The following is a 27,985-nucleotide window of genomic DNA, read 5'->3' on the forward strand; positions in this document are numbered from 1 at the left end:
TGTTCAAATAGGACCACCCAGCAAAAATGACTAGTCTGTGATCCCTTTGTAGTAATCCAGAACAAGGGTCAGTCCATGATCTCTTTGTAGTAATCATAACAAGAGTTAGACCACAATCCTCCACAACTAGGGGGCACACAATGAAGCTACAAAGTAGTACATTTAAAATGAATCAGAGAAACTTTTTCTTCACTCAATGTGTAATTAAACTCTGGAATTCATTGCCAGAGAATGTGGTAAAAGCAGTTAGCTTAGCGGGGTTTACAAAAGGTTTGGGTGGCTTCCTAAAGGAAATGTCCATAGACAATTATTAAAATGGATTTGTTTATTTCTAGGATAAACAGCATAAAATTTATTGTACTTTTTTGGGATCTTGCCAGATACTTGTGGCCTGGATTGGCCACTGTTAGAAACAGGATGCTGGGCTTGATGGACCTTCGGTCTGTCCCAGTATGGCAATACTTATGTACTTATGTACCCACTTGTGGTAAAAAAAGGCCCTGGTGTGTGGGAAAAATGGCCCTTATCACTAGCTCAGGGCCTTTTTTCCACAGCTTGGTAAAAAGACTCCTTGGGCTTCAAGGTTCTTTTAGCCCTGATCTGCAGCAACTATCCAGGAGGCTCTGTATGGATGAATCAGCTGGATCCTGTGTTACCTCCTCAAAGTTGCAGCCCAAGGGGACTTTGGGAGGCATAGGTCCATTTTCAACTGCAATGGGCATTGTTCAAATGATATGGGAAGATCTCAGTCTGCAGCTAGTTCCTGGAGTAGACATGAGTGGAAAACAGAGTTCACAGGTGAAGCTTGAAGGAACTAAGCAAATAATGGAGACTGCCACTGAGGGTTTCTATCTGCAAAAAAAACAGCTGCTTTCTCTCTTGAGTTACTATGGAATGCTACACAACAATTGGGATCTACGTTGTGTTGCCAAGTAAGGTGGAATAAAAACTCTATACTTTCTCATTAAAAAAGATTAACTGAAAAAGATACCAATTTTTCAGAAGATATGTCACAAATAAATAAATTGAGTAGAATCCAGATTGTGCATAAAGAAATAGTAAAAGACTTGGGAGCTCATTTTTGAAAGAGAAAAACATCCAAAAAGTGTCATAAAAGCTCCATATCAGGAAAGGCTAAAGAAGTTAGGTGTCTTTCTTCTATGTTTGTGTAGCGCTGTGTACGCCTTGTAGCGCTATAGAAATGCTAAATAGTAGTAGTAGTTCTTCAGCTTGGAAAAGAGAGAGGCTGAGGGAGGATATGATTGAGGTCTAAAAAATCCTGAGTGATATAGAACGGGTAAAAGTGAATCAATTTTTCACTCTTTCAAAAAGTACAAAGACCAGGGGACACTCAATGAAATTACATGGAAATACTTTAAAAACAAATAGGAGGAAATATTTTTTATTCAAAGAATAGTTAAGCTCTGGAACTCATTGCCAGAGGATGTGGTAACAGCAGTTAGCATCTGGGTTTAAACAAGGTTTGGACAAGTCCATAGTCTGTTATTGAGATAGACATGGGGGAAACCACTGCTTGCCCTGGGATTGGTAGCATGGAATGTTGCTACTATTTGAGTTTCTGTCAGGTACTTGTGACATGGATTGGCCACTGTTGGAAGCAGGATACTAGGCTAGATGGACCATTGGTCTGACCCAGTATGGCTATTCTTATATTCTTATACATGACGTCCACAGCTGTGCCCCCTAAGGTGCTCCATCCTTTCTACATCCCAAATAGCTTGATTTTCTATGATTTTCACTTTTTTTCTAAGACTGTACTAGGCCCTTCTAGAGTCTATCTGTTAATGCTATGGCAGAAAATTCAAGTTCTTAATCTATGGTGAAAAGGGTATGGAGACTAGTTAATAATGTTTGCTTCTTTTTTATTTTTTAATTCTAACTGTGTTTATCAATAACTTACAATTCCTCTTTTAAACCCAATCTTTAAGTTACCAAGCACAGAGGAAAATAATATCACTTACCCAGAGAAATGGTCTTTTCTCTCAAACATTTTCAGAAGAAGTACCACATGACTACTGCTGGGTGTCATAGGTGCCATTTTTATTTTTTTTACATTTGTACCCTGAGCTTTCCCACTCATGGCAGGCTCAATGCGGCTTACATGGGGCAATGGAGGATTAAGTGACTTGCCCAGAGTCACAAGGAGCTGCCTGTGCCTGAAGTGGGAATTGAGCTCAGTTCCTCAGGACCAAAGTCCACCACCCTAACCACTAGGCCACTCCTCCACTAGGCTCTCCCCTTCCTCTTATTCCTTGTATTATAAGACTTCCTCTCTGCTTCTTTGGAGCCTGCTGTTGCTGTTGGAACTGGGGCCGAGGGCAGACAAGTTGATAAAAGGCAAAGGACATGGTTCACACTGTGCACTACCTGTTCCTTTTGGAATACTTTGGACCTCGCAGAATTACTTCCTACCTCCTCACTGTTTAACATGTAGCAATCAGATTTTTCAGACCCTCCTCAGCTATGGCACTTTCAGTATCTGATGCATCTAATGGAAATTCCACTCATACGTGCTCATCAGAATCTGTTATTTACCAAAAGATGCTCCATTTACTTTTCAGCAAAGAACAGTGTTTCTTCCTCCCTGCTCTGTTGGCTATACATGCTGCTGGTCTCCTGTCACCCTAACCTGTATGGCCGCTGCCTTTCTTTTACCTTCTGTTGGTGTGAGCACAGTCACTCTGGTATCTGTAGGTGTTGGTTCTCTCCTCGTAAAGAAATCTCTCTTCATTTTGGCTAGTGGCCCTCCACATTAGTGCTGCTGGTGCTAGCCATAGATCTCTCAGGAGCATCAACTGATTTCCCTCCTTTGCCTTTATCCTCGTTTCCATGCTCTGTAGAACATGGAAATAAAACATCTATTTTATACATGTTTGTATGCCTGGCCATGCAGCCAGGCAGGCAATCTGCCCTGTCTATGTTCTTTGGGTTCCTTATTTCTCTGACTTGATTATGCAAGCTGTCTGAACCCACAGTTTTAATAGTCAGCTTTCTGTGACACCGACACAGAATCAATCTGTCTCTGCCTGTCTGTGTGTGTGTGTGTGTGTGTGGGGGGGTGTATTTCTTCTACTCTCACTATCACTGCTTAGTATGTAGCTCTGGACCCTCACCCAAATCTCTGAAAGATTTTGACAAGAGTCAAATTGCTCTGACACTGATAAACAGCCTGCTTGTGCCTGTTTTAGTTTCTTTCTGTTTTTCATTCTTCCACCCTCACTATGCTGCTCCATATGTGACTCTAGACCTACACCAAGGCTAAGAGCTTTTTGCAAGGTGACACTGAGAGAAAATCAGTGCTGCTACTGCCTCTTTTTCTCTATATTTAAAAGCTCTGTCTGTGCTGTTATGATGCTTTTCAACTTTTGAATTCAGAAAGCATTTTTCCAGCTAGCACATTTTCTCTCTGTTTTCTCTGACTGAATGCAGGACTGAAAATGGCACTGCGCTTTACTTTCGTTTGCTTTCCAACTCAGGTGTTGACATCATGAGCCACATGATAAATTTATTTAAAAATTCTATAATAATTTCCCAGTTCAAAGTGATGGATAATTAATTCATTATTCAGAGCTGAAACTTCAGGGTAAGTTTTACAGTGGTTAAACTCATTTCTTTCTAAATACATTTTCGAGTTAAGGTGGTTCCTCACTGGTTACTGATTTTTGTTGTTGTTGAGAATACGGGGTCCCCTATGGGGTCTTTGTTGTCTCCACTGTTATTCAATATTTATTTGCAACCTGTAGTACAGATGATTAGGGAGTTGAGCTTTTTACTTTCTTGTACACAGATGACATATAAATATATTGGCACCTTTAATTCAAAATAGAACAGATCAGATTATGACACTGAACCACTGTCTTCAAAAGGTTAAGAACTGCTACGAAGAGTGTTGTTTAGTGGTGAATGTCTCCATAACAACTTGCCTCAGTATGGGGGAGGGGAGGAAGTGTGGTGGCAGAAATTCTTTTACGAAGCTGTGCTAGCGGTTAGTGGCACACTAGATGTGACAGTGCGTGGTAATCACTACTGCAGCTTTGACAAAGGAGCCCTGAGTGATATTCCTAGATATCATGTAGATATTCCATAGATGTGGTTTGGGTGTGATGCTTGGTGCAGAAGGGACAGGGCAAGAACCAACTGATTATGTGTTTCAGAAAGCGATGACTAAATTGAAGTTAATTTATCAACTATGGCCTTATTTGGAGGATACTGTCTTAAAAGTCGTGATTCAGGCTTTGTTCATGGGTTTATTGGATTATTGTAATATGCTAAATCTTTGGCTACCTGCCAAAATGTTGAAAAATTTCAAGTCCTTCAAAATATGGTGGCTAGATTTCTATTGGGTAAGTAGAAGTATGAAAATGCCTCCCCTCCCCCACACCCATTGCTGAAGTTGAATAGGTTTCCTGTGAAAGTGTGCTGCTATTATAAATTGTTAACAATATTATTTAAAATCCTTTCCAATTCCAGGGCACACTATTTGAAAGATCTTACAGTGTGATACAGCCCTAACAGGCCTTTGTGCTTGGAAACATGAAATTTAATATTGATACTAGGTACTAAGGGTGTAAGATATGTGAAACAGAGGATACGAATATTCACAGTTGTGAGTCCAGAGCAGTGGAACCATTTTGCACTGGAGTTGAGAGCAAAAATCTCTGATTTATTTTTTTTTAAGTCTGAAGACATTTCATGTATCTTATATTATTATTCTTTATTGTATTATGTTTTATTGGTATTATAAACCATTTTGAATTATTGTTATTATAAAAAATTATATAAAACTGTTATAAATAAATAATAACCCAGAAAACTGAGTCACATGGAAACTAATTCTACAAAGTATGTGCTTACAGTTATGCTTCAATTATGCACATAAAAAGGAATAATGGTATATACGTGCAAATGTGTGCACATACTCACATAAATGCCAAAATTCCCTCTAAGAGTTTTATTCTGTAAATACATGCATATCACATATAGTGCATATTTTACAGATAAGCATAAACATAAGCACAGTCAGGGCAGAACACATTCACAACTGGACACATATTTCTTCTATTTAGCCACAAATGCACCAGTTCTATGGCTCTTGTACATGCTTGCACATAATTTATAGGTGCATATTTGTGCTGTTGTGCTAGTATTCCATAAAGAAAAACATGTGTTACTTTCCTTTATAGAATAGGCTCTTATGGGCATCCTCTGGATACCTAATTATAGGTCTACAGTTAAAGAATTGCATCCTACCTGCCTACACCCTAATGGCCATTGTTCTAGATAGATAGATAGATAGATAGATAGATAGATAGATAGATCCCAGCTTCCTTTTTAAATTGATATAGGCATGGCATAATAGAGTAGCTCAGTGGTTAGGGAAGCAGGTTGCAAACAATGGGATCTGTGGAAGTCAGGGTTTAAATCTTGTTTCTCCCACTGACAATCTTTGCAACCTTAAACTATTTACTTCTCTATCTATTATCTCAGGTACAGCTTACATTGTGATCCTATGTGGGGTCATTTGCTTTGAAATTTTATGTGGCAAAAAGGTGAGTAATATTTATTTTCAGTAGGTATGTCCAGAAAGATTTTAATCCTGAATTTAATCTAAAAAGTTAGAATTTGAAAACAGTCAAATAGGCAGTCTATTACTGTACTAGCAATTATTAGCAAACTTCTCTTTTAGGGTATATCTTGCATTATTTGGGCATATTTCTTAGGGTTTAATATGTTAATGGTAACCGATTTTGGGGACAGCAAAGGAGCAAATCTGAAACTAGCAGGTCATCCAGACAGGTGGTGGGTGGGTGAGGGGTTAATCAGTAAGTCTTTTTTTTTTTTTTTTGCGTTTTCCATCAGACAGGAGAAGGAGCTAAGTTAGGATGTCTGCACTCTGTCAGGCAGCAGGGAGCAAGCTGATCAGATGTTCATCCGTTCAAGCAGGGAAACAAGCAGGGAGCTGTCCAGCGTTTCAGCACTGGAACTTGTCTGTGGTAGCCACTTGCAAATTCTCCTGCGTTTTCATCCTAATGCAGCCCTCAGCTACTGTCTGCAAAAGAATATTCTCAGGGAAGGAAACAGTCAGTACAGTTATCAAGGTAAGAGACAAGCAGGAGTCTTCGAAGATTACTAAGGAAAATATATAATTATTACAGATAATGAAAAGGAAACCGATGTTAAAATATCGGGATTATTCCTTTCTGAAAAATATTGCTAAAGGTTGTGCTTTGTTGCAGACTGATGCACTTTTCAGCTAAATGGATGGTGTATAGTAAGTTTTTTTTTCCTATTTTCAAAGTATGATTTTGTTATTTCTTTTGAAAGTATGAAATCTAAATGCAAATAAGTAGAGGAAAGAGTTGCAATAAAAGTATGCACTTGAAATAGTTATGCAAATGGTAAAGGCAACTGATGCTTTCTGTTTGATTTTTAAATTATTACAGGCTAATAAGATGTTAAGATTGATTGGTAGTAAGAGACGGTTTGCTAAAAAGACTGGTTCAGAAGGATATGCCTATGTCTGTTATGGTGAAAGATCGACTAATACAAGTAGAAGAAAAGCAAATATTGTACTTGTTAAAAAAATGAAAGATGACAGTTATGCACTTTCAAAAGCAGGGAAGATTGATTAAAATATTGTAATCATATCTCTAAGGGCATTTGGGGTCATAGAACAGATTTGAAATTATGTGGCAAAGGTTTATTCTTTCAAGCATGGATAAGGTTTAACCCTGATGCTCAAGCTAATATTTGTGAATCAATGCTTAATTATATATTTGAAGTTTTTTTTTCACAGCAAGTTTAAGATTTCACAATGATGTCTCTAGGTATTGTAAATAAGAGTCATCTACATGTAAATAGGTTATAGAAGGTTAATATAAAATGAGAAATTATGCAGCAAAGAGCAGTCCAGATACAGTAATGGTTTAAGTTGTTTTCTAGAGCTGAATTTCTTATGTTTTGAACATTATTAAGTTCAAAAGGCATCAATATTTAACATAGAAATATGCCCTGAAAAGCCAAAACACAGTAACTGTTGAGAATGTAAAAATGAGAAAAGTCCGAACAACTGATTTCTTTGAATAAATCCTCATGGTGTAATTCTTGACCAAAACTAATACACTACTAAGGCTCATTTTCAAAGCATTTAGGGGCCCTTTTACTAAGCCATGAAAGCGTCTACATACGCCGTGAAAGCGTCTACATACGCCTAATACATGTCAAAATGGAGTTATCACACAGCTACCATGTGGCCCTTGCGGTAATTTCATTTTTGGTGCACGTCCACTACGCGCACCCAAAAAATATTTTTTATTTTTTGCTGCTCATCAGCTAAGCATGCCAAGTGGCATTTGTCGCGTGTAGGTCATTACCATTCAGTTACCGTGTGAGAATTTACCGTTAGGTCAATGGCTGGTGATAATGTCTCAGACTCAAATTGAATGCATGGCAATTTTGATTTTGCCACACATCCATTTTCGGCAACAAATAAAAATAGGGGGGGGGTTTACAGGCGCGCTGAAAAATGGATTGGAGTGCACCCAAAACCCGCGCCTACACTACCAAAAGCCATTTTTCAGTGCACCTTAGTAAAAGGACCCTTTAGACTTACAAAGGTCCACAGGTTGCTATGGGTCTCATTTTCAAAAGAGAAAAACATCTAAAAAGTGGCATAAAGCAGCATTTGGACATTTTTCTCATAAAACTGTCCAAATCAGTATTTTTGAAACCTATTTGTAGATGTTTTTCTATGAAGTCAGTCAGAAGTGTGCTCAAATCACAAGGGGGCATGTTGGGGGAATTTCAAACGTGGGATTAAGGCGTACCTAACACTTGGACATTGTACAGCCATAGCAGAACAAAACAAAAATGTCCAGGTCTAAAACCAAGATGTTTTGGTCTAGACCTGTTTTCAGAATGAATAAGGCACAAAAGGTGCCCTAAATGACCAGTTGACTGCTGGAGGGAATAAGGGATGACCCCCCCCCCAATATACCCCCAGTGGTCACTGACCCCCCCCTCTCACCCCAAAAAATGTGAACTGATTAACTTGTTAACTAATAAAGTTAAGCACATTGTTATGGAATATGCTTCAATTTCTGCATGAAAATTGAGGAGTGATATACAGAATCCCAGGGGATAAGGGGTATCTTATCATTTAGTACATTTTAATTGTTAGCATACACTAAATTGTTAGCGTGCCTTAGTAAAAAGACCCCTAAATGTGCACTAATCATTAATGCATGCTAAATCTGTTAGCATACCTTAGAAAAAAGGACTTCTATATAAACTACTTAATTTTATTTACCAGCCCCTGTGACAGCTGCAGATGATAAAGTCAGGTCTATTAGAGCAGCATGCAGGTCCCTGGAGTAGTGTAGTGGTCAGTGCAGTACACAGTGGGGGACTCAGGTCCCTATCTCCCTCTACCTGTCACACTTGTGGTGGAAACTGTGACCCCTCCCAAGGTCACGAAAACCCTACTGTACCCACATAAAGGTGCCCCCTTCACCCATACTGGCTATTGTAGTGGTGTACAGTAGGGGACAGTGGATTTTGGGTGGGTTTTGGAGGGCTCAGGGGACAAAATAAGGGAGCAAAGGTGATGTATAGCTAGGAGCATTTTTATGAAGTGCACAGAAGTGCCCTCTAGGGTGCCCCATTGGTCTCCTGGGATATATGGGGGACCAGTCTACCAAAAATGCTGGCTTCTCCTACATCCCGATGGCATGAATCTCTATGTTTTGCACTGATTGTTTGGGGGGGGGGGGTTCGAAAATAGACCAAAATACAAAACATCCAAATCACAAAACCTTGTTTGAAACAGTATTTTCAAAAAGAAAAAAGAAGTTTTTATTTTTTGAAAATGATCTTCTTTCCTATTTGGATTTTGGACATTTTGTGCAAAAATTGGACTTAGACATCATATTGAAAATGCCCCTCCATGTAACTTTGTAAGTCCAAGTGTTTTGAAAATACTGTGTTCTGGCTTAACATATCTCCAATTTATCAAGAGAAACTGTGTTTTGGACTTTTGCTACAGGCTTGAAAATGCACCCAAATGTTAAATGGCTTCCATATTAAGGAATACAAAGTAACTACAGAACATCTGGCGAGTTAGCTTAGTTTTGACGAAAATTTGAACTATTGTTTACTGGCTTTCAGGGCAATATATATCATTGTATTCTTTGTGGAATTTCATGCAGGACCAAAAATGATAATAATCTAATTTTTATACTACAGACTATGGGGTCCTTTTTATTAAGGTACACTAATGGATTTGGTGTGTGCTAATGATTAGGATGCGCTAAATGATAAGAAGCCAATTATATTCATATGGGTGTCTTATCATTTAGGAGTCCTTTTACTAAGGCAAGCTAACAGTTTTAGTGCACACTAACAATTAGAATGCACTAAATGATAAGACACCCATAGGAATATAGGACTAAATTCTATATATTGCGCCTTGATTCCCACATGGAAATCAAAGTGTATTCAATAAAGTACACTTTAATTTAGGCGCACATTATAGAATTGCTGAATGCTGCTCTGGACGACTAAATTTAGTCAACTAAAACCTGGTGTAAATCCTGACGCCTAAATTAGGCACAGAGTAGGTGTATTCTATAACAATGTGCATAGATTTTAGAAATTCCCATGACCCATCCACTCCGCTACTATAACTATGCCCACTTTTCAACTATGCGACTTAGAATTTATGTGCACCACATTAGAGAATATGCTTACCAAGTAGTGTGCATAAATTCTAATTAATGCCAATTATTACTGATAATTGCTTGTTAACATGCAATTATCAGCACTGATTAGCTTGTTAACTAATTAAGTTATGCATATTGTTATGGAATATGCTTCAATTTCTGCATGAAAATTGAGGCACAATATATAGAATCCCGGGTGATAATGGGCATCTTATCATTTAGCACATTTTAATTGTTAGCATACACTAAATCTGTTAGCGTGCCTTAGTAAAAAGACCCCTTAGTGTGCACTAATCATTAGTGCATGCTAAATTTGTTAGCACACCTTAAAAAAGGATTTCTATATAAACTACTCCTTACCTATTTTTTTCTTTTGTCTCCAAATTAACATTACAATGGGAAGCAGATCAATAAATATGATTGTGATTTGCAAAATGTTTATCTTGCTCAGTTGCTTGGTTTATACAAAACATATTTTCTTATAGTATATCTGAAATAACTACATAAAGATGTCTCTAATAAAACAAGATGGCTGCCTATAGAACAGAATTATATAGAAAACAAAGGGCCCTTAGGAAGAGAAAACAATAATCAATACCTGAAGGTAAAAAAACAAAATTGACATTATCACTTTTTTATTTTTTAAATTTTATTTATGTATTTATTTGTTTTTTTGCTTTTTAGGATGGATAGCATCTCCTTGAATTCTGAAACAGGCAACTTTTCTATCAATTCTTCATGTGCTGATGCAGTTCTGAACTGCAATACTGAAAGCCCTTATGGGCTCAACGAATCAAGTCCAATGATTTCAAATTTTTATTTAGCAGTACCTCTTATTTATTCAGTGATCTGTGCAGTGGGGCTGACTGGAAACACTGCTGTAATCTATGTCATTCTCAAAGCTCCCAATATGAAGACGGTAACCAACATGTTCATCCTTAATCTGGCAATTGCTGATGAGCTCTTTACTTTGGTATTACCCATCAACATAGCTGATTATCTGCTCTTGCAATGGCCTTTTGGGGAGTTCATGTGTAAACTGATCATCTCCATTGACCAATACAACATTTTTTCCAGCATCTACTTTTTGACTGTGATGAGCATTGATAGATATCTTGTTGTGGTGGCAACAGTGAAATCCAAAAAGATATCTTATCGTACCTATAGAGCAGCCAAAACTGTGAGCCTATGTGTGTGGATGTTTGTTACTGTGATCATATTGCCTTTCATCATTTTTGCCAAAATCCATGATGAGTATGGCAGACTTCAATGTGTCTTTGTCTTTCCAAATCCAGAAAGTACTTGGTGGCAAATGAGTCGAATTTATACTCTGATCATGGGCTTCACCATCCCTGTCTCTACAATTTGCATATTGTATACTATGATGCTATACAAACTGAGACACATGCACCTGAACACCAATGCCAAAGCCTTGGACAAGGCAAAGAAAAAAGTGACATTCATGGTTCTGATCATTCTAGCAGTGTGTCTATTCTGTTGGACTCCTTACCACCTCAGCACAGTGGTGGCTCTCACCACAGATATCCCACAGACTCCTCTAGTCATTGGCATTTCTTTTTTTATCACCAGCTTGAGCTATGCAAATAGTTGTCTAAACCCCTTTCTGTATGCATTTTTAGATGACAATTTCAGAAAAAGCTTTCGAAAACTTGTAGAGTGTAGGACGTCTCAATGAATATAAAGTAATAATACATGATTCTTGTATACATATGTTTTAAGAATATGGAAGTGAAGTGCACTGAGGGGTCTTTTTGCTAAACTGCATTAAGCACTTACCACCAGATTCTATATAGGGTGCCCAAATTTGAGCATGCTTCTGAGATTTGTGCACAACTTAATTAGCTAATGAGCTGATAACTAACCATCAATAATTAGATACTAACAACCAATTATTGACATTAATTGGCACCTATTAGAATGTGCACACACATCTGGTTGCACACTATTCTATAATACTGGGCATCTAAATCCCAAAAGAGAGTGTGGCCATGGGAAGGGCATGGGTGGTTCATGGACATTCCAAAACATTGTGTGACATATTATAAAATAATGGGTCTCTGTAATCAATAAGCACCAGGATTTACTCCAGGTTTCAGCAGAGTTGTGCGCAGGAACAAATGCTAAGTACTATTCCATAAAAGGCAAATGCCCTTTTCAGAATAGCACTTACCACCTGATTCTATATAGCTCACCTAGTATTTCATACTGAAATCTAATCGTATTTCATAAAAGTGCATAACTGAACTGGCTTAACAAGCTAACCAGCATTGATACTAGCACTCAACAAGCAATAATGAGCACTAATTGGCAATAATTAGAATTTACGTGCAAAACTGCACCTAAATTGTAATGCATACAGTTCAAAAGGGGTATGGTTATGGGGGGGAATGGGCAGTTTGTGGGCATTCCAAAATTTAAGCACATAGTTATAGAATATGGCCCAGTGCACATAAATCAACTAGCAGGGAATTACGCCACATTTTTATTGGTGTAAATGGATACCCCTACTTTTAGATGCTGTGATATCAGCTAAGCATATTCTAGAAACCATACCTAAATCTAGGCACCGCTTATAGAATAAGCTTAGGCAGAAATGCTTACTGCATGGATATTTTTAGGCGCCTTATATAGAATCTGGCCCTTAGCGCCAACATTTTCTGGCACTCATTTTTGAGCTAGATATATGAAAATTATTTTAGGTTGTGGAAATGAAATCATTAGATACTAACAAATCAAGAAAAATTTCCACGTTTGAACGTTTGAAATGTTCAACTATACTCCTGTTTTGTGTGTAAAGAAGGATAAAAAGCACTAGATGGAGGCGTGTAAAGACAAGATTAATGACCGATTTCCAAAAGTGTCCCATAACCAAACCCTGAAGCAGATAGACGAAGCGCGGGCCACCGTTGGCTTGGGGTGAGGGAACGAAATATAGAGGAAATCTCTAGTGCCGGCAGTCTGAAAGATAAGTGTTCTTTCAAACTATATATTCACTATACTACCGTCTCATTGTAGAGACATATTGTGCTATTAAGCAAGATTGTCATACACATTCATCGATGTATTAATGCATTAGATTACAGTATAATACAGTAATATACAGAAGGTTTTTGGCCAATGATGAACAGAGGACTCATTAATAAGTCCGTTTAAGCTCCGATAGATGAAGATAATCTAGGAGCTCTGTGAGGCCTTTTTATCCTTCTTTACACACAAAACAGAAGTATAGTTGAACATTTCAAATGTTTTCACCCAGTTGAAATTTTTCTTGATTTGTTAGTATCTACTCATTTTTGAGCACCATTTATAGACTCCCCCCCCCCCCCCCCCTTTAGGGGCTATGCAGTATTTTGCAGTTAGGGCATGGTAAACCATATGTTCTTTTTGTGTTAGGGAGTATGTCATGGGTAAAGACTAAGCATGGAAGGTGTTTTGTGGTTATCGTGCTTCAAACACTGCATGCTAACCAGCTAATGCACAGTTAACATGGAACCACTTTCCACCTCCTGAATAGGAGGCAATAAGTGCTGCTGTGCTAACTTCAAACAGAATACCGCACACTAATGGAACTTTTATGTGTATGTTTATTTAGCACTTAATATACTGCTTTTCAAATAAGGAACAATCAAAGTGATTTACACAATAAAAGCAAAAGAAAATTTGTCAAAGGAACTACCAATCACAAATAGGAAAGAGGAAGAGAATCAATGGGATAGGGTAAAGTAGAGAGGAGTCTCTTTGCTGCCAATGAAAGCCCCAAGAGGCAACCTTACTTGGAAGCTCATGAGAAAACGGGTGAGTTTTGAGTCTTATTTTAAATTTAGGGTAAGAGAGTGCAACACAAAGGTGAACAGAAAGGGAATTCCATGGGAATGGTGCCTTGATGGGCAGATGCAAATTGTGTGCGGAAAACAGAAGGGGTCATTAATCAATGTTCAGTACTGGATCTCAATGCTTCAGTAGGGAATAAGGAGAGAAGAGAGAGGCAAGATATGAGGGTTGGCCAGTATGCAGCATCTTATGTGCCAGGAATGAGGTGAACCAGTCAAGGACTCTACCCAAAAGACCTATGCAAGTGCTTATCATTAGCAGAAACTCATGGTTGACAAGGTCAAATGATGCTGTGAGAACCAGGAAGATTTTTAACATGGGAGCTGAACAAACAAATACTGGGAATACCCCCAATGGTTGCCATATTATGGGGTCCTTTTACTAAGTCATGGATAAAAAGTGGCTTGTGGTAGTGTAGGCACAGGTTTTAGGTGCGCGGAAAAATATTTTTCAGAGCACGTACCAAAAATGCCTTTTTAAACTTTTTGCCGAAAATGTACATGTGGCTAAATCAAAATTGCCGTGCATCCATTTTGGGTGTCTGACCTTAACACCAGTCATAGACCTAGTGGTAAAGAACCTGCATGGTAATGACCGACGCGCATCAGATGCCACTTGGCATTCGTCCGAAAATAAAAAATATTTTTCAGACGTGCACCAAAATGAAATTACCGCAAGAGGCATGCGGTAGTCGGGCGGTAAGTTCATTTTGGCACGCGTTGGGTGCGCGTAGACGCTTACACGGCTTAGTAAACGGGGAACTATATTTGCAACTGCCATATGATAAAATCCCATGTTAAACAGTAACAACTGCACATTTTACAATGGTTTAGTAAAAGGGCCCCTAAGAGTGCCATATGAGTTTATGTTGAATAGACATGAGGGTACATGGCTGCCCTCATGCTTTAAATAAAATATTGCATATTAATATACAAATGTAATAGTATATGAAAACAATTTTAACATTACAATGGGACAAAGGGGCTTTCTTAAAAAAATACTGCAACCTTAAATTATTTCTCTTGCACTATAGCATTACCGCATTGTTTAATTATAAAATTATATTATGATGTATGTACTATATATTTTATTGAAAACTGCCTTGTAATAGAATCGCATCAATATAAGTTTTAAAATAATTAAATAAAATATTCAAATAATATTCATTGGACTGTAAAAAAAACACACATTCATTATAAAACATGTTTTTTTTTAATGAAACTGATTGCTTGAAGTCTGCTTTAATGAAATCTTGCTGAATTAGCTTTAAACTGGCGAGTTTTTCCTCAGCTGCAATACTGGTGACCCTCCCAGTTAAAAGAATCTATATATAAGATTTATCCTGGTTTAAATATTTTTATTGATTTTGTTACAAAAGAGAAAGCAACAACAAGCAACAATGCTAACCTATTACATAGTGTAATAAAGACCAAGTATTCATGTACATTATCAAAGGTTTATGGGAGAGAAAAAGAAAGAAGAGGGAAAGGAAAAGAAAAAGAAAACAAAAAGGGGGAGGGGGATGTATATTGGTTGAGGATATATTCAGCATACAGAATAGTTCATACATATAATACTAAAGAGTTGCAACATTGCTCATCTTACTGATGAGAGATATGACATTAACACAGACCACTTTTTCTTATAGCTGACAAAGCGTGGTGTTTTTTTTTTTTAGCCAGATACGTTTCAAATGTGTAAGTTTGGAGCAACAAATTCCACCATTCCTGATGAGAAGCTAGATGCAGAGTCTTCCAGTGTGAGAAAACTACTTTCAGAGCTAAAGAAAGCATAGTATTGACAAGCGTAGATTCATAGATTTATAGCTGGAAATGATGGTTTATTCATTTCTAAATGATCATTGTTTTCTATTAGAATCTTTGAAAATACATTCGAAAGCAAAAGTCAATGACTATACCATAATTAAGGCAATAAGTTGCAATACACAACAAATAATAGTCAAAGGGATCAGTATTTAAGGAGTGCCAAGGTAGTCTGGGGATAGAGTCTGGGCTGAGCTGAGAGTTACCTGGTTAGCAGCAATATTCACTAACCAGGTATATATCTGGATAGTTAAGATAGCAAAAAAGACCGGCCCAACTCTGTGGCTCTTTTACTAAAGTGTGCTAGTCACTTACTCTTGCATTCTATAAAGATTGCCCAAATTTAGGCACAGAGCTCAGATCCATGCACAAACTAATCAGCTGATGAGCTAACAATCAATTATAGACACTAATTGGATAATTAGGATTTACACAAAGATCTTCCTGTGTACTATTGAGTTGCACGTAAATTGTCTTACGGGCAACTCAAAGCAGAACATGGCTAGGGGAGGGGCATGGGCAGGTCAGGTCAGGGGCATTCTCAAAATTTAGATGCAGTGTTACAGAATAGGGTAATTTACATGACCAACTACCATTATTTACATACCAGCATTTACACCAGGTTTCATCAGGTGGAAGTCCTCATGCCATTCTATAGAGGTTGCTTGGTGCCAAGTGATCTTTATAGAATTGGTGCTTAGCACGGATCTTAGCCGTGCCTAACTTTGAGCACCATTTACTGAATATGGCCCTTTAAAAAATCCACACCAAAAAATATATATACCTAGGCGTATTCTATAAAGTATACCTAGATTTAGGCGTATTTTATAGAATATGCCTAAATTTTGGCAAGTACCTGGTGTATTCTATAACAATGTGCATAGTTTTTAGAAATCGTCAACCACAGAAGAAAGCTTTTTGAGCAGTGCCATTCATATTGGTTTATAGGAGCTGAATAGTTTCTTTGACTGAACATTTTCCAGGGACTCCTGAGGCAAGCCAGAGTGGCCAAAACACGATTCGTGTCTAGTCCATTTTTTTGATTAATAAACCCTTGCTATAAACTCTTGCTGTGAACTTTTCTCGAGTCCAGTAGAAGTTTGATTGGCATCATCTATCTTGTCACCTTCGCTGTGCCTTTCTCCTAGTTTTTAGAAATCCCCATGACCTGCCCATTCCACACCCATGGCCAGCCACACCTTCTTTTCAGCTATGCACATTAGAATTTACACATATCACTTTACAGAATGCACATAGACATTTGTGTGCATAAATTCAAATTAATGCCAGTGTCATTAATTGCTTGTTAATTGTCAATTACCAATACTGACTGGCTTGTTAACTAAGTTGCACATGCAAATCCAGAATATGACTGTATTTGCATGCACAACTTAAGTTGAGCTATATATAATACAGGGATTAATGTACAATTTGGTGTGTGTTAACTGCTACCACACAAATATGATAACTGCTTTTGTGTCATCTTTACAATTAGTACATGATATTGCACTCATTAAGGGCATTTTGAGTGTAACTAGGTACGGTATGAGCAGTGAATGGGCATGGAGAGTATATTGCAGTTAGCGCATAGTAACTACAGCATGCTGACCAACAATTTTGCAGTTAGTACACGTCCATGAGCACCTCTTAAATAGAAAACACTAATTGGTGCAGATTCTATAACACAGCATGTAACTTAATTGCCTTAACAACTTGATATCAGCACTTAAGCAATAGTGAGCACTAATTGGCACTGATTAGAATTTAGGTGCACAACTCGCTAAGCATATTCTGTAATGATGGGTGCTGAACTCTAACATGCTGGCAAATAGGGTGTGGTTATAGGTGGGGAAATGTTTTTTTTCATGGGTGTTCTGAAATGTAGTTGCCTAGTTATAGAATATGGCCCAGTCTGCCTAAATCTATGCACCAGGATTTACGCCATGTTTTAGTTGGTGTAAATGGATGTGGGCAGATTTAGGTGCTGGAATATCAAATAAGTGTATTCTTTAATTGGCGCCTAAATCTAGGCTGATTTCATGCCAATGTTTTGGGCGCCATATATAGAATCTCCTCCTAAAGGGGGGACTCTAAAAAATCCATGTGGAAAACATTTCCGCCTAAGCGTATTCTATGAGAGGCACCTGCATTTAGGCACGATATATAGAATATACTTAGTTGATATGCCAGCACCTAAAACTATATGCGTCCATTTACACCAACAAAAACATGGCGTAAATCCCGGCACATAGGTTTAGGCACAGATAGCCATATTCTACAACTATGTGCCTAAATTTTAGAATGCCCCCAAAACACCAATTTCCTCGCCCATAACCATGCCCCTTTTTCTCTCAGTGTGTTACAGAATGTGCTTAGTTGTGTGTGTAAATTCTAATTATTGCCAATTAGTGGTCATTATTGTTTGTTAAGTGCTGTTATCAATGCTGATTAGCTTGTTAAGCCAATTAATTTATGTGTGTTGTTATAGAATGCACCTGGATTTCAGCACAGATCTCTAGGCGCACTATATAGAATCCGGGGGTAAATGCATGCTCACTAACTGCAACCAGGTTACCATTTGCTAATGGATATTTTAACACTCAATTTGCAAAACAAATGCTTAACATGCGTCCTAATAGGTGCCAGGTTAAGTTTGCACTTAACTTCTTGTATTAAGGTGCAGTAAATGTAAACTTTAATGTACTTTAGTAAAAAAAAAATCCCTTTACCTGGGTAGCTATCCGGTTCCCAGGCTGGTACCAGATAAGTCCCAGTAGTCGGCTTACACCCTGATATTCAGAGCCAGTATTTAGGAATGGTCTGCTGCTTATTATCTGGGTATAAAAAGCCCATAGCAGCTGACCACCATAGACCAAATATTTACCCATATCAAATAGGATTAGAAAGGCTAGCACAAGGAAAACAAATAGGGGCCTTTTTACTAGGCTAAACTCTAATGCTTGTTAAAAATAGCTAGCATGGCAAAAATCTAAGCTAGCTGTTTCAAGGGGTGAGTGGGCATAACAGGGGTGGAGCAAAGCAACACAAAAGTCAGGACGGACAAATAGCCTTCCCAATACATCCACAGAGAAAACTCCAGAGATGGGATAAAAAAACTGGAGAAAGACTCGGCACGGAGCCGCCGTGTTTCGGTGTACAACGCCTGCCTCAACAGTCATAAAACATATAGAATGTTGCTCAAAATACGTCTGCTGATGATTCATATAAAGAATTGGCAAATATCCCACTTGGGAAAATGCTATTATATGGTGCAGCTTGTTGAGAACACTGCGGGAAAAACCACATAGAGACTACATATTCTAATTAAAAGTCTCTGAACCTTTTAATTAGACTATGTGGTTTACGTGGTTTTTCCAGCAGACCTATTATGAGCAACATTCTTTAAGCTTTATGACTCCTGAAGCAGGCTTTGTATGCCGAAACACAGTTCCGTGTCAAGTCTTTCTCCAGTTTGATGCTTCAATAAACGTCTGATTGTTTTGGACCCCATCTCTGGAGTTTTCTCTGTGGATGTATTGGGAAAACTATTCGTCCATCCCTACTTTTGTTTTGCTTTTGTCCTGTTTCTTTTTTTTTCTATGTAGGGGGGTTTCTTCCTTTTGCGCATGTCATGACAGGGGTGGAACAGATGCATGGCCATTGATGATAGCTAGTACTTGGGACAGTACCATGTGCTGCACTTACCACCAACATGCTACCGGCAGTCCTGTAGTATGGCCACAGCACTTTGGCAAGGATCTCTGATCCCGCCAACACCCAATGCCCCTCCTCAGCACGCCCCTGATCCAAATCCATACCTTCTAATTACATACCCCAACCCCATAGCCTGAATAACAAAACGTGATATGCCCTCCATGATCAAAAAGACCACCTTCACATGTGCCTATCCCAAACCTTTCAGGCCCCCATCACTCTCAGGACTTACCTGCAGATGATTGTGTGTGGTATAGTGTACCAGGGCAGAAGCAGCTCTGGATCTCAATATGATCACTATGACCCCTAGTCATAGTCTCACAGTACTACTATTAGGAGTCAGCCTTCCATATAAGGAAGCACCCTCCCTCTATGGAGGGCTGACCCTAGTGGTTGTTCTGAAAGACTGCCACTAAGGTTCATGATGGCCATATTGAGATCTGGAGATAGATGGGATTGCTCCAACCCTGGCTCACTATACTACCAACAGTCACCTCTGGGTAAATCTTGGGGGTAATTGGGGCCACGGGTCCAAGGTGAGGGGAGGGTTGGGATATGTACATCAGGGTAGGGTTTGGGGTCAGGGGAGGAATGCATCACCTTTTGCTAATTGGGGAGGTGGGTTTGAGAGGATCATAAATGGTATGTCACTGGGGGATTCAGGGAGTCAGGAGACTGGATTGGGGAAGTGTAAAGGAGAGGAATTGGATGTCAGAGGGAATGTATGTGAGTGGAGCATCATTGCGGCATTTCTCTTCCTGATTATTTGTGTATTTCTGCAAGGGCCACACCATGTTATCTGCAGTTCTAGATAACACAGGTTATCTGGCATTGCATGTAACATGGTGCCATGCAGTATGGCTCTGACCTGTGGGGTAAATGCAGGACAGATGCTGGGCCCACCCCGTGCATTGTCTGCATAGGCTTTGCATTTACTGTGGGTTAAGTTTTCCTGTTTATACATGGTAATTGTAAAACCTTACTGCACTTTAGTAAAAGGGCCACTTAGAAAATTAGAAGAGAGATCAAGCTCCTTCTGTTCACAACCCACAATATATCAGATCTAGGTGTTATTAAAATATGTCACATAGCTATCTGCAATGAACATTAAAAAATGTAACCTGAAATATTTCTATTGATGCTTTGGAAGATAACACTGCAGGAGTTAATCAAGTCACTTGATAGTGCATTTTGCATTAGATCCAATAAAGATTGGATTTTTAAAAAATATTCTTTCATCATTGTTATGTTTCTTTTTTGAATTGTAAGGTAAGGGTGTACCCAGATGTTGCCAGAGCCACACTAAAAGATGTCCATTGTTTTTGGGCTTGGGACCTCATGTTCAATAACATTTTTGGATGAACTATCCCCCAGATTCTATATATGGTGCCTGAATTTGGGTGCTAATAGTTGGGCGCTGATCCAAGATGTATGCCCAACTAAATTGGCCAACGAGCCAATAAGTTCCAATAAATGTTAGTTGGTACTAATCTGAATTTGTGTTGCAGAGGTTGTCTTTTCAGGCAAGGAAGGGGGTATGGAGCTGTCATTTGGGGTGTCTGCTGTCAAGAAGGGGGTTGGGAAGGGAATTGTTGGGTGCTGCTGGGGTGGGGGGAAGACTGGCATTGGGGTGGGGACTTGATTGGGGGGGGGGGAATTGTTGGCATAGCAGGACTTGAAACATTGGGATTCATAGCTGCCCCTACAGTAGGCACTTAGACATGCTTTGGAGCAGATATAAATTCCAATATACAGGTTTCCCAATGCAAACATGGATTCCCTATGTGAAATAGGGAATACGCTTCTGTAATGTTAACTACTACTACTACTACTACTATTTAGCATTTTTATAGCGCTACAAGGCGTACGCAGCGCTGCACAAACATAGAAGAAAGACAGTCCCTGCTCAAAGAGCTTACAATCTAATAGACAAAAAATAAATAAAGTAAGCAAATCAAATCAATTAATATGAACGGGTAGGAAGAGAGGAGGGTAGGTGGAGGCGAGTGGTTACGAGTCAAAAGCAATGTTAAAGAGGTGGGCTTTCAGTCTAGATTTAAAGGTGGCCAAGGATGGGGCAAGACGTAGGGGCTCAGGAAGTTTATTCCAGGCGTAGGGTGCAGCGAGACAGAATGTTAACCCACCCAGACCAATACTTTTCTACCCCCCCCCCCTACCTTGTTGTCCAGAAATACTCAGCTTCCCCAATTCTTAATGTCTCCTGTTCTGAAATGGCATTTAAATACCTGGGTCTCTCCAGATGATGATGCATCTAAAATAAGAGCCATAGGTGCTTCACGTGAGTTTATAAATCATGAGCACAAATTCAACAACAATAGCATCTAGAAGGAAGATGTAGACATCATACCTGCTTTAGAACACCTGCAAATGTTAGCATGTACTTTATATCCATTTTATAAAATATGAGAGTAAATTTTAACTCCTCTCAAGCTCCGCCATAACTCATCCCATGAGCACACCTACCATAAAAGCATGCACGTGCCAGCTTCCACTGGGCATACTTTTAAGCATTGCCTAATTTCATAAGAACCCCTTTACATGCCTGAAACAGCATTTTAGGCATGAATGTTGTTTATAAAATCATGCTCAGAATGACTAAACATGGCAGGGCGAGGGTAGTGAAAATAATTATTTAATCAGCATGGACATTTAGCTGCTGAATATGTAGCTTATGATGAAGTACTGACAGATAAATAACAGCCTAAATTCAAATATTTAGCCCAAACAATTCTACAGCTACACAGATATCCTGCAGCTACTCATATCCATTAAACCAGACTTACCTACAGCCTTTGAATTGACTGCCTGCCTGTGCTATAGCAATCCAAGAATGGGTTGAAAACCTCAAACATTTTTTTGAACCAAGAAAAACAAAGCTTCTATTGAGCCTTATCAAACTCAGTCACATACCCAACCTCAAAATCCCTTTTGGGAGCCATAAACTCACCCTTAAATCACAGGTCAGGAACCTTGGGATACAGCAGGACTCAATAGTTATGCTGATTCGCCAAATTCAAGCAACTTTCAGGAGCTGCCTCTATGATCCATAACAATTATACTGTCTCTTTCCATACATCAGGAAGACAAGCCTCACCCAGTGGTTCACAACATGAAAACATCGAAGCTGGATTATTGTATTGCAGTTTACATTGCTATGGCTACAAAGGGTGTACAAATCACACCCATCCTCTGAAATGGGATCAGAATCCTTTAATAAAAGCACAGTTGAACCTGACATGATCTGTGTTTCGGCAGTGAACAGCTGCCTGCCTCAGGGACCATAAGCGAACTTCCACATGAAGGTAAGAAACAAGTATGCGTGGTGCAGTATTTCAAAAATAATATGGGAATACGTGAATAATCCCGGACAAAGCAACAAAGCCGTTGGAACAAAGTTCTGTCATGGCTTTATTTCTATGACCGTAGGGAGGGAGCTGAAACAGTGTATCCACATCACGGCTTTAATGCAGATACACTGTTTCAGCTCCCTTGCTGATTCTTATTAAAGGTCTTTTTTTTAAGACCAGCTACATACTACAACATCTTAAGGTAACCATCTTTTGGAGAGTTATCCATTCACCCAGCTACTAAGTCTCCTGAGGCAGGCCTGTGGCCGAAACACAGATCTGTGTTGAGTCATCAATAAATTACTTCAGATATTTGTCTGGTGTCCTGGTCTCTTGAATTATTTGCCCAGATTATGCAAATATGCATGTGTATTATAAAATACCATTATTCTACATGCCTACATGTGTGGAGGAGTAGCCTAATGATTAGTACAGCAAGTTTTTATCCTGGTGACCTGGGTTTATTTCCCATTGCAGCTCCTTTATGTCCTTGGGCAAGTCACTTAACCCTCCATTGCCCCAGGTAGAAAAACTTAGGGCCCTGTTTACTAAGCTGTTCTGTAGGCATGCAGTGTTTTTAGCACGCACTAATGCTAGAGACACCCATATATTCCTATGGGTGCCTCTAGCGTTAGCGTGTGCTAATTTTTAGCACGTACTACAAACGCTAGCACACCTTAGTATACAGGGAACTTAGATTGTGAGCCCTCTAGGGAGAGAGAAAGTGCCTGCATATAATGTGTACAGTGCTGTATATGTCTAGTAGTGCTATTGAAATGATTAGCAGTAGTAAAGTAAGTGTTCTCACCTGCAAAGCAGGTATGATTTCTGCTGCCATTCACGATTATCTCATGAAAACACAAAGGGCCCTATGAGGGGCATAATTGAATGAAAATGTCTATCTCCATGGGCGTTTATCTCCGAGAACGGGTCCGTGAAGGGGCGGACCGAACCATATTTTCGAAAAAAATAGACGTCCATGTTTTATTCGACAATTTGTGAGCTGGGCGTTTTTGTTTTTCAGTGATAATGGAAAATGAAAGCGCCCAGCTCAAAAACAAATAAATCTAAGGCATTTGTTCGTGGGAGGGGCCAGGAGTCATAGTGCACTGGTCCCCCTCACATGCCAGGACACCAACCGGGCACCCTAGGGGGCACTTTTACAAAAACAAAAAAAAAAGGTAAAAGAGCTCCCAGGTGCATAGCACCCTTCCCTTGTGTGTTGAGCCCCCCAAATCCCCCTCAAAACCCACTGCCCACAAGTCTACACCATTACTATAGCCCTAAGGGGTGAAGGGGGGCACCTACATGTGGGTACAGTGGGTTTGGGGGGGTTGGACGACTAAGCATTAAGCAGCACAATTGTAACAGGTAGGGGGGGATGGGCCTGGGTCCACCTTCCTGAAGTCCTCTGCACCCCCTAACAACTGCTCCAGGGACCTGCATACTGCTGCCAGGGAGGTGGGTATGACATTTGAGGGTGAAAATAAAAAGTTGTGAAACATCATGTTTTGTGGTGGGAGGGGGTTAGTGACCACTGGGGGAGTCAGGGGAGGTCATCCCCGATTCCCTCTGGTGGTAATCTGGTCATTTAGGGCACTTTTTGGGGCCTTATTCGTGAAAAAACAGGGTCCAGGAAAAGTGCCCTAAATTCTAGCTACATACGCATACTTTTTTTCCATTATCGGCGAAAGGCGCCCATCTCTCCTCGGCCGATAACCACGCCCCAGTTCCATCTTCACCATGCCTCCGACACGCCCCCGTCAACTTTGTACGCTTCCGCGATGGAGTGCAGTTGAAAACGTCCAAAATCGGCTTTCCATTATACCGATTTATTCGTTTTTGTGAGATAAACGTCTATCTCCCGATTTGGGTTGAAATCTAGGCGTTTTTCTCTTTCAATTATAAGGTGGTATGTCTCTTTATAAAATAATTCCTAAGTAGGCACTGATTTGCCACCTGAAACCAGTCACCATATAACCACCCACCTTTTCACCACTGCTTTTGGCTCCTAGCCACTACTCAATTGCCTCCCCTTGTTCCTTTTCACCCAGTACTTCCCTCGCCCTTAATTTGTCTTGTCTGTCTGTATTATATTTTTAGATTGTAAGCTCTATTGAGCAGGGACTGTCTCTCTATGTCAGGTGTTCAGTGCTGCATGCGTCTGGTAGCGCTATACAAATGCTAATAATAATAATAATATCATAAAATTAACCCATTAAAGTTAAATGACATTATTTTCAGGTATATTGAGATGGCAAAACACCTCATGTTTCCCAACATAGAATTCAGTAATGCCTACTTAATTAGATCTTCATATTTAGGTTTACCATTAAAATTCTTCTTTAAGCCATGATAAGGTTACTGATGCATTTTCTAATTACCTACTCAACAAAGCATTTTGTAGAAAGTTAAAAAAAAAGGAAGAATCTCTTCCTTGAATAGTGACCGCAAGACTAAGACTAAAGATAAACTGAAGCCATAGAGGTTATTTTTTACTTCACAGTATGTATGAAGGCTAGAATATTCATTAAAAAAAGAAAAAAAATACAATTCTATGAATGATATGAAAGAGATTAAAAATAAATTTTTGGATGTATTGAGATAATAAATAAACCAAAACTGAATCATACATATCCAGGTTGCCATCAATGTTATTAGACCAAAAGATGCCACGTTATATTGATAGCAGTAAGAAGTTAGATCATATCAGAAAATTAAATTTTTACTGTAAGATAGACATCTTGGCCTTCGTTTTTCAAAGACCAAGCTAAAAACATTTGTTTTTGTTGATTCTGTATACTGTATATATCATAAATACACTCAACCAAGGAGCAATGCGTCTGTGAGTCAGCAGCATGAAAACAGAATATCTAAATGAATTCACAATACTGTTGTAAGAAATATCTGATCATTTAAATCCTGAGAACAGGAATAGTATGGAATGTAGAATCATGTATGAATGTTTGCTGCCATCTGCTGTCTGAATACTCACATAACATTTGTGTGTGTGTGTGTAAATTGAATTGCTGTGGAAACCTAACTCCCATTTTTCTTGTCTAGTTGGTATATCTTTGTATAAAAAAATCCTCCATAAATGTCAGATTATTTTAGATTCAAAGCATTTAGGTGCACAGTCTATTTGGCAAAATCAGGACCAGCTCAAGGGTATCCAGCATCATCCCTTCCCTACCCACCCACTCCCCATTCCAGGTGTCCTACATTATCTCTTCCCTACTCTTCAGGTATTCAGCATCTCACCTTCACATTCCTATCCCCCACAAGTGTCCAGAATTTTCCCTTCCATTTCCTACTACAAGTATTTCCCCCTTCATCCGTCTACCACCCCTCAGGTGTTTAGCATCTCTAAGTACTTCCTTAACCTCCTCAGATTTCTAGTAACTCTCTTGTTCCCCATGCCATTCAGTGTCCAGCATCTCCCCTTCTTTTTACCACTAGGTATCCAACATTTCTTCCTTTTCTCTTCCTCCTGCCACCATTGCCGCTGCTATGTTCTCCACCAGACCTCAAATCTGCCTCAAAAGGCAGCATGGTGGTGGGCCTGTGAGCACCATCCCCCAAATTTTATATAGCTGTGCATGCACGTTATAGAATAATGCCAGTTTCAAGCATAACTTAATAAAATAATGAGCCAGTAATTGATATTAAATAGCAATAATCGGCACTACGTAGTGTTAAATTGTGCTAATTGGCACCAATTAGAAGCTACATGTGCAACTGACCTTAGTTGATATTCTATAACAGGTACACAAAATCCATAGTGTGCAAGGGCAAGGGGCCATGGACTGGGGAAGAGCAAGGGTGGGTCAGGGGCATCATTATAGAAATGATGTTTAACGCCCAAATATTTGGCACCTAAATTTGATGAACTTTCTTGAATATACCCTCATGTGCACTAATGGCCTTCCAGTACCACCCTTCCAATGCAAACGTCCTGTTGGAGGGCATGAAGTATTGCAGGCCTTCAGCATGTGTGCACAGGTGCTCAAAAGCCCATCACCATGCTGAAATGAGTTTGCTGCCCTGTCACTGTCTTGTTAAACAAAGCAGATCAAGAACACCATAAAGAGCAAACAAGGATATGCAAAAAATAGGATGAAAATCTAGCTATACTCAATATCCACAAATATTTGATGTATGTATTTTTAAATAGAGGAAAAGCCTCAACATCTAAAGGAACACTCTATCGTTGATGATATCAGCATAAGGAGGTCCTCTAAATCATCATAGGCAAAAACCTCTTCTAAATGTGGCTAATATGCTCAAAATACTTTTCATAGAAATACCGTGTGAAAGTTCACTAATCGATTACTTATCTTTTTATACAACAGTCAACAGACACCATCCACGGCCCAACTCCAGCCAAAGTTTTGAAATACTGCCTCAGGGTCCGTGGTGTTTGACAGAAAAAGCTGAAAAGAAAAGAAAACATACATCAGTGCAGTCCTCCCGAACTCAGCTGCTGAGAGATGCGACCGGACGTACCCTGTGTATTGAGCTGATGTCCTCACCTTGATTGAGGAAAGCACCCTGCAGGTTTTTTATGTTTCAATCTCATGTCCTGCTTGGACTATTAGCCCCTGACGCAGCCCTTGTGGGCGAAATACAATCTGTGTCGGGCGAATCTCTGAAAATAAAGTTTTGAACCATATCACTGATTGATCTGCTTTGTTTGTCTCCATGTTGGATTTTGTAGATCGCTTGCCATCTTGTTTCTTAGGACTGTCTTGTTAAAGACATGCTTCCACCCTTTGAGGTCTGCTACGCTAGATGGACACCTGGTCTGCTTAGTGATAGGGCCAGCCCTAGACAAAAAAAAAAATAGAAGTTATATTCTTTACTAGTATGAGATACTGCAAGATTTCTTTTAAGACATTATACTGAAGCAAACTCTAAGGACTGTAGTTATCAAATGTGTTAATGTGCTTGAGCCCAATTTCACTTGCAAGTTGAGCCTCAGAATGCCATTTTTGTACTTTCTGTCACTAACAAATCTTTAAAAAAAAACCTTCACTTTCCATTTTACTTTTTCTTCAATTAATAGTAGTATATCTTTCCTTTCCTCACTATTTTCGTAGCTTCTCTAGATATTATTGCCTGCCTTTCTTTTTCCGCAATCTCATGTAGTTTACAAAGGCTACACTTAGAAAAAAACAACCAGTTTGATGCAGTTTGGTGGTTTCGAATCACATTTAACTATTTTGAGTTTACTCAAAAGCTTAGTATAATCAATTGATAATCTGCACATAGGCATATATTTTACTTTAACATTACACAAGACATTTCTAGCACTTTGGGGATATTTGCACCTGTTAATTTTATTGATCTACCTAACAGTGTTTTTTGGGGACAATGATATATGTTTATTTTCTTGTGCAAAAACTAGCAGTTCAATAAATATTCCTTCTTCTCAGGATTACATAATATTGAACTTATTCTCACCAGTAGGCTTATTGATTTTTTATCT

The 27,985-nt window shown here is 39.1% G+C and overlaps 1 protein-coding gene across 1 annotated transcript; it reads left to right on the forward strand.

Annotated features, from left to right (window-relative positions):
• Nucleotides 1-516: 516 nt before the first annotated feature.
• Nucleotides 517-11,497, forward strand: NPBWR1 (neuropeptides B and W receptor 1). Its single transcript, XM_030189137.1, has 2 exons — nt 517-932; nt 10,425-11,497. Exons 1-2 carry the CDS (start codon nt 517-519, stop codon nt 11,434-11,436), a joined length of 1,428 nt encoding a protein of 475 aa, XP_030044997.1. The 3' UTR covers nt 11,437-11,497.
• Nucleotides 11,498-27,985: the final 16,488 nt, after the last annotated feature.

This window comes from Microcaecilia unicolor, chromosome 1 (genome assembly GCF_901765095.1).
Source record: "Microcaecilia unicolor chromosome 1, aMicUni1.1, whole genome shotgun sequence".
In the NCBI taxonomy this organism is placed as follows: domain Eukaryota; kingdom Metazoa; phylum Chordata; class Amphibia; order Gymnophiona; family Siphonopidae; genus Microcaecilia; species Microcaecilia unicolor.